The sequence below is a fragment of the Calidris pugnax genome, unplaced genomic scaffold (assembly GCF_001431845.1).
Source record: "Calidris pugnax isolate Ruff unplaced genomic scaffold, ASM143184v1 scaffold1, whole genome shotgun sequence".
In the NCBI taxonomy this organism is placed as follows: Eukaryota; Metazoa; Chordata; class Aves; order Charadriiformes; family Scolopacidae; genus Calidris; species Calidris pugnax.
In genome coordinates, this window is record NW_015090800.1 from 4,035,256 (window position 1) to 4,043,598 (window position 8,343).

The following is an 8,343-nucleotide window of genomic DNA, read 5'->3' on the forward strand; positions in this document are numbered from 1 at the left end:
CCATTTAAACACCACCTTCTGCATGACCTTCAGGTAACATTCTTATGTCCACTGTTTCTTACCAATGCACCCAAATACTGATCTATCTCACCCTATCTCCACCTACACCAATTGCCTACAGCTCTACTTGGGCATCTAGACATCGTTCAGCTCTACAGACGTTCTTCGCTCAGATGGAGAAAATGAAAAGGGAAAGGATTTATGTCTGTAATACTGGTATCATCTGGCTTCATTTCTTCCTCACCACTTGTATTTCCCATTTAAATCTTCAGGTAAGTCCTGCAACACCCAGTGTAGCTTTCTAGCATGTCTTTCTTCATCCCTGTTTTGAAGACACTAAATCATAATTTGGCGGTCTTATCAACAACTGCTTATTTTCTTTGATTTATCTCTAAATCTGCTTGAACTCACTTTAACTGTTGTATTGTCTTCCCCTTTCCTCCATAGTGGACACATAATTATCACCATTTTTCGTATCAGAGTGTGTGAAAACCATAAAAGCAATGATCATAGTTACCACACGCAGATGTGTAGTAAAGTACATGGGGCATTTTCTGTATTTAAAGAAACACTAGACAATAAACTTGCAAGGTCTCCTACATTTGAAAAGTAAGTTACAAATTCACATAATCAACTCGCTGAACATGTGCTAATGCTTAGAAATTCAGCACTCAATAGACACCTAGACACCCGAAAGACAAAATCTTTCTAGACCAACGTTACGAGTCAGTGTAAAATGTTTAATTTATTTACGTGAACAGTTTAAGGGCACAGCAGACAGGCAGTTTAATTTCTACTTAACCACACAGTTTGATCATCATCACTATATTCAGAATAATTTTATTTATCTTCTTAGATCCTTTCTCAACCAGCCTCTCTTTGCCACTCTGCACAATGAATTCCAGAGAGGAGCGAACTGTTCCTCCTTTTGGTTAATGAACAGACACTCACTAATGCCTTGTCACTCCCTTTAAGGTCGCCTCTTTGAAGGACCAAACCCCTGCTTCACAGTCAAGTGCAACAAGTATGTGCAAGTACAAACTCTTATTTTAACCTGTGCTTCACCCTGTCTGTGGAAGGGATGAGGGCATTCAGAAGAGCACCCGTTCTCACGGGACAAATGTGACGATGATCACACATGACAAGCTGTCATACTTGATAAGAAGTCACTCGGAAAATGGAAGGAAGAGAAATTCCATTGCTGCCAGCGTACAAAAGAGCTGTTTAGATAATCAGTGCTACAGTCAATGGTTTCCATCTCGTAACACCCACAACTTTGCAGCAGCTGCTGATTCCAATAGCACCTGACTCTTCAGTGGTGCCAAAACATCAAAAACCTACCCCCTCCCGCTCCGGTGACTTTGCACTGTTTATTCCCCTAATTATTGATGGCCTTCAGCTTTCTGCAACTCCTGTGTGCAGACTGCTACCAACAAAAATTGCACTTAATGCTGGAGAACAGCGTGTTCCAACAGCAAAGGTCCTAAGCGAGCGGTATCTTCTCCTTCAGACAACTCCCAAGTCAGTTTGCAAACAGGTAGAACAAAACAGTAAAAATAGCTCCTAGTAAATGAGAACATATTTTCATTGTTTAATAATGCAAATGGTCACACCAGAAATGGTACCTACGAGATCCATAAACACTGAATGCTTTTCCTATGCTGAAGGATTTGCCTGTTGTGGGCTTTTGGTAAACTGACTCAGGAAGGCCTCTTCCTAACCAAAGACACAACAAACCTCTGTTACACAGTCTTACACGAAGAAGTCAGTGCATTCTACTGTCTATTCATGGCATAAATATTCCTTTCTGCACAAGTGTGTCCTTGTTAAGATTTTGTTTTTCAGGTATTTGGAGGTAACCTGCAAAGTAGGGGAAAATGTATTCTGAAAGTCCATCAAGGACTGCATCACTGACAAGCAGTGTCATGACTACTAAATAAATGTAATACCTCAGTAAAACTCCACTAATAAGGCTATTCCAGAAGTTTAGTAACAAGACAAGACTAACCTGTTCCCCCAGGTTTGATCGCAGGAGGAGGAGGGATGGGAAGTCTTTCATCAGAGCTAGAGAGCCTGCACGTCTGATTCTGCAGTGTTTGTGTCAAACTATGGCTAACGAGGCAACAGCAATTATAAGGAGAGACTGCAGTGGTGTTATGCTTTTTAGCTCAAGTGAATACAGGGTGAATGAAGAAGAAAGCCACTGATGTCAGAGATTGCTCCCGATATTTTTTCTTTCATGCTTGTAATTTTAATTCACAAGTATCTCTGTTTTCAAGTTCTCCTAGGTCTCTGTATTAACTTCTGCAGAGTCGACATTGACTTAAAAATCTACCGTCAGCATGATTCTAGTATTTCTTTAACCTCTCAGGCTGTTTAAAACCATGAGAATAAGTAAGTCTAAAAATTCTGTAAGCCCTGAGAAGTGATAAATATATATGAAATCTCTTTACAAACGTATTCGTCTGTTTCCTTTAACGAAAGGCATATCCATTACCCCAGCAAACTCCGAGACATAGACTGCCATACATAGCTGTAGCCTTTGATTTGAGAAATGTTTAAAAAAAGCTCTTGATAAACCATAAGAAGGTTGAGCTTAAAAGAAACTAAAAAAAGTCAAAAAGAACCAAGAAGAGACAAGACATTGCCAACTAGCAGTCTTTTTTTTTTTTTTTTGTGGACAGAAAGGAGGCTTAATTGAGTAGGAAACCACATTCCTGGAGGGACCACCTCTTATTTCTCCAAGTCACACCCTCAAAACTCTCTTTCCTTGCCTCAGCTCAGCGAATAGCTCCCTCATTACCAAGAGATGGATTGGTCTGACCTACAACATGTACCTTTTCAACCTGTGACTTTTCAGCCAAAGTAGGTATGTTTTGCCCTAAGAGGAAAGTCTCTAAGGAATGAGTTACTCATGTGAGCTAAAACCACCTCAAAAACTCTTTCATTTCCTACAGACCAACAGTAGATACTCCAAAGGGTAAATGAAGATACAGGGATGGAGAATGAAGAAAACCAAGATATTCTGCAACAGCGGTTCAGGGGTCTCCTGATCACAGAAAATCTTGCAACAGCAGCTACTCATGATGGTCAAAGCCATATAAAAGAGGTGCTACTGTTAGATTTGGGATGGCCACGAATCCCACAATGCATGAAACCTGACCACCTCTGCCTATCTGCACAGGTATCCAAAGCAAGTGAACAAATAAACATAATTTCTCCCAGTAACCCAGTTGAACACTGGAAATGTGTGTGGGAAACCACTAAAATGCCTTGATTGCTGACTATATACAGTACTTCATACAGTAATTCCAAAACAGATAATAAGTGGTCAAAAGAACATTGTGCACAGTAATTGGATTAAGGAACTGTGGATAGCATGCACCTCAGAGACACCATAAAACTGTCAAAACCTTATTCACCTCTTGAGTGTCAGTGCACTATCATGCAGTAGAGGCACTGACTATAAATCTTCTAGATGCTATGTGAGCTAAGGGATTATTTAAGATTTCTCATTCTGTCAAGGAAAACACAGAAAAACCACCATCCTTGAGACTCTTTGTTACAGCCACAGCCTCATGGGATAGAGTCAAACCACGGGGGAGCAGATTAAGAAACAGAAATACACTAAAAGTTACTCCTTGATGAAACACAAGAAAGCATTTATAGTGCTAATATACTGAATCACAAAAACAAACTACTTTGACTCACTTAAAAGACTGGAAGGTTCTATAATGAGCGTGAACTTCAGGGGGAAAAAGTGTAGAAATGTTTTCCAATAACTGATATTTATTTTCTGTGTATAAACCAGTAGTTATAGAGAGTACAAGAGTTCTGAGAAAGTACTGAAGCATCTCTCCTCAATCTAACAAACAGATAACTGAGAGCTTCCACACATTTTAAATAATTGTACCTGTCTGTTGCCTCAAACAACATGAATTTACACAGATGATATCTTATTGCGCGTGTTTTATCAGATTTATACAAGCAATTTGTATTATTCACCTACCTGAAAACATACCAAAAGTAACAGAATTTACTGCTAGCAGACTTTGCTTTAAATAAACTCAAGTGAGTGCTATGCAGAGTCACTATTCTGCCAAAACTGCAATAGGAATAATCTCTCAAACTGTTGCCCAGTTAATTTTGCTGAATTTTCCTCTGGAGACACTGAAATCCACTGTGCAATACTACACTGAAATCAACTACAGAACATTACAGAGCTGTAATGTTCAAAGATTTGTTTGTCCAATAAAACTGTCTTTTCTTCAAGAGCCTGGAATACTGCAGATGGTTCTCTCTTCAGTCCCTGCACTGAAGAGAAGCTATCTGAATAAAAAATTCAAAGTGGTAATCCAATGTTGATTTAGATTGGCCTTCTTTGCTTGAAGCCAGAAATGGTTTTAGTTTTAGGTCTTGTAATTGAAGCCATCTTTCTTGCAACAAAATCAAGACCAACCAAGAAATCCAAAAGGAAATACAGTGATGTAATTTTCTATGTAATTTGTCTTGAGTTTTCTCTTCACTAAATAAAATCCCTCCAAAACCCATCGGTATTGTAAAGCATATTATGTCTGCAAAAAATGAGAAGTAACTTGAAATCTAGCAAATATATTAAAGATTTATTCTTATCCGAGTTTTTGGAACAAAAAGGCATACATCAGAAAAAGAGCTCTCTAGTACGAAATGAAGGAAAGCAGAAGTTTGGGGGAGATGACTGTAGGAGGAAAGGCAGGGGAATGGCCAAAAGCATTCTATTTCTCCTACCAGTTCTAGCAGAGATAAAATAGTGCCACTCCTGTTGGGAAAGACAGCTTTTTTTGGTTGGTTTTTTAGACTCATCAGAGAGCATGCTCTAGTCTAGCTGGCGTGTTGAAACTTCACTGAAACCTGGCAGGCTGCTGTAGAAGGAGACTCGAGGGAGGTACAGAAATAGTAACTACACCTATAGTGTGCTTTACGTTCCCCGTCTTCCGTATCCATGCTATGGGAAGAGAGAAGATCCTCCAGCTGGAGATACAAGGTGGCCCTGCTCTGAACCGCCCTCTAGAGGAGTCCCTCGCAGAGATTAACAAGTGAGGACAAGGCCAACCTTCCTGGATACTCCCCTTACATTGTATATATGATACAGAAATCAGACAAGGAGTAAGGATTTATTTGGATCTAAGAAAAAGACATCAAGGCAAAGTACCATATACCAGAGCCAATACCTCATGTGAATGAAACACACAATTGAGAAGTGTTCTGTGACTAAAACAGAAACAGGCAACAGCCGAATGTCACTGCTTCAATTCTTTCCCACGAAAGGTCTGCCAGCACAATAACCAAATTAAAGCAAAATATGGTTAAATGGCAGGTACTTTGTATCAGAATCCTCTCAATTCATAAATCAAGAGCATTCAGCCATGGAGAGCAGAAAGGCACCACAAAAACCCTCAATGAATGGGACTTGGGAGCAGTCAAGACATTATATCAATGGTTGGTGACAGTGCTTGAAAAACACACTGACAAGCACGCTGTAATGTCATACTCTTATTACCCCTCACATGTCTTTATTACCAAAAAACTGAATTTTCCTCCTCATGACGGGATTCTACACAACTACTATTCATTTTCATTTACTGGCTTTCACATCTCTTTCCTTCTAACCAGGTTTCTCAGAGCACCCTTGTTACTGGAATACCCACCTACCTTCCAGCAGCACAGCTAATATCCATTATGGGCTGCTGCTTCCCCAGGGGACAATATAGAGCATATAGAGCAGAGTGCTTTGGTACAGCTCTCCTCAAGCAGGCATCAGCCACGTGCCAGTCAACGAGAAGATACAGACTGTCTATAGAAATTACTTAATATTCAAAGAAGATGCATACAGTACTCCAAGACAAACGCACAGCTGTTACCACCTATACCCCGGCAGCGTAGCTGAAAGAACTGTTTGATCACAAGCAATGAGAGAAGAAATAGGAGAAAGGATTTTTTAAAAGTAACTGTTAAGAGAAATGAAAGCTGTTGGAAGCAGCAAAGCGCCAGGAGAAGTGAGTTAGGAGAGAACAGAACAAATCCTGAAGCAGGAGCGTTTGCACTTGGTTCAGTAACAGCCTGAAGTCCATCCAAGGCATCACAAAACAGAGCGAGAAACAACGTGGCAGATTAAAAGTAAGGGAAAATTATTTTATCCAGAGGCTTTGATCAGAAAGCAGTAAAAACACTGAAAGAGACGAATGAAAGACAACCAAGAGAGGAGAGGTTGTGATCACTGTCTGGTTTTGGGAGTGACAGTGGGGGAAATGCAGGAGAATTTCCTCTAAGTTTAGAGCAACAAGGATGAAAGAACAGATTTGCAAAGTGTCAATGCTTTAGAGTATTTTAACAGCAAATCCACTACAGCATCCTCTCACACAAGCTAACATACTAAAGTAATACCTGAAAAGTAGACTCAACAATTATCTTTACCAAGGAGCTTAAAAGTCAACTGGCTACAAAATAATTTGTTTAAGCATTTGTAGCTTCCTCTTTATAGAGTTTTAATACTGCTGTTTAATTCAAATATTTCTTAGAGTTTTCATTAATAAGAATCGATTGAAAGGTTTCCCCTCAATTTGCAAAGATTTCAAAGGTAACTACAGCCAAATTATTAAAAAAAAAAAGCTTTAAGGCTAACAGTTTCCTTTCTGAATCTTGCATTTACAGAACAAAGTGATTCTTCCACATTGTAGCTTTATACGCACTCAATACACTGCCAGTTATAGGCCCAGATATTCCAGATGGGACAGTCAGAATTATCGTTAAAATAAGTACATTTTCCAACAAAGAGATTTTATAAAACAGCACCTTGACACTAAGGTGCCTCTCCTTTCATGGACCACGGATGCAGTCAAAGTGGAAGTAATAGGCATACCTTAAATATACCAAGATTATTTTTATAAACAATATATAACATAATCAGCATATGCTACATGCTTTAGTGTCAAACTGATAAAATAATTTCTGTCATAGCTTTGATGTTATCTTCTTTTTTCAGGAGTTTCTCACTTCATGACAGGTAAGTTCAGTAAGTGAGAGGGGATGCATTCTTAAATGCTTGTTAAAAAAAAAAAAAAAGATTCTGAAGACTGTTTTGTTTTTTTTTTAATATGCCTTTTATCAGAGTAAGTTCTGAATCACAGGAACTAGTAGTAACTGAAACGTCATTAAGAAGTGACAAGTCACCAAAACAATCTTGACAAACAACATTGTTTAAGTGCTTGCCACTACAACACAAAGAAAATTTTACTACCCAGGTTTATGTGAAACACAGTCTACCAAACTTCTTTTATTCTGTCTCCCATTACTTTATTTAACCTCCTATATGCATAAACGTGTTCTGGAAGAAACATCTGACTCTATCTGACTCCCTGCAGCCCTTGACTCCTTATAAATAAATAAATAAACAAACAGACACAGCAGAGGCCAGGTTAAGCCTAACATCTCTGCAATACCACTGACTGACAACAACAGAAGCGTTAACAAAATAGGGCAAAACTATTTAGCACATGAGGTTGCTCAAGTCATGGCTCAGTTTATGCTGGTAAACACCACCTCACCCCTGTTTACTTTCACTTGCCTCCCAAAAAAAAAGGAAGCATGAGTTCAAATTCTCAAGATGGCTCAACCAAGATAATATATATCTATTCCTCCTAACTACAAGACAGCTACTAAAACCACTACTTGCTTCATAAACACCAATTGGCCCTGGCATAGCTCAAATTAAAACAGTAATCTAAACAGAAACAGTGTTGTTTCTATCAGCACCTCTTCCCATTTTTTTTAAATGAATAAAATAAGAGATGCATTACACTACACACCAGGCTAACATTCTGCATCCATGCACAAACAGTTGAAGAACTAATTGCAAATACAGCTGCATCTGTGCCTATTTACAGATGAATATGCAAATATTACCTTGAGCTGAAGGAGGAGGGTGCTCCTGTGGCTTCTCTTGTGATAAAAGTCCCAGGTAGCTGAGAACTACGTATTTTGTTTCATAGTGAAATCCTACAGGCACAGCAGTAGAGGACGCCATCAGGTTGGCTGGCGACGTGGCAGTGCTCTTATGGGGCACGTAGGGTTTGCTCTGGGTAACTGAGGAAGACTGTAAGGAAAGAAGAGAGTGTTTGGATTGTTTTTTTTTATAAGGCTGCAATAGGTCATGAACTCATACATAACGAGGAATTATGTAACAATCGGGAAGCAATATCCAGGTTTTTGCCCTGATATCCTATGCATTCTTATTTTAATAAGAACAGTGCAGAGTAAAACCACCTGCCCCCCCCCCCCCCACCCTCTCCGCGCCCCCCTGCACCA

At 39.3% G+C, this 8,343-nt stretch overlaps 1 protein-coding gene across 2 annotated transcripts in view; it reads right to left on the minus strand.

Annotated features, from left to right (window-relative positions):
- The window catches only part of BCL2L13 (BCL2-like 13 (apoptosis facilitator)), a 36,985-nt gene that overhangs the window by 24,465 nt on the left and 4,177 nt on the right, over positions 1–8,343 (minus strand). For both annotated transcript variants that reach the window (XM_014937271.1, XM_014937270.1), the window contains one exon: positions 7,942–8,131. In XM_014937271.1, coding sequence (XP_014792757.1) covers positions 7,942–8,062 — 121 coding nt within the window. In that variant the 5' untranslated portion in view covers positions 8,063–8,131. The remainder of the gene's footprint in view (positions 1–7,941; positions 8,132–8,343) is intronic.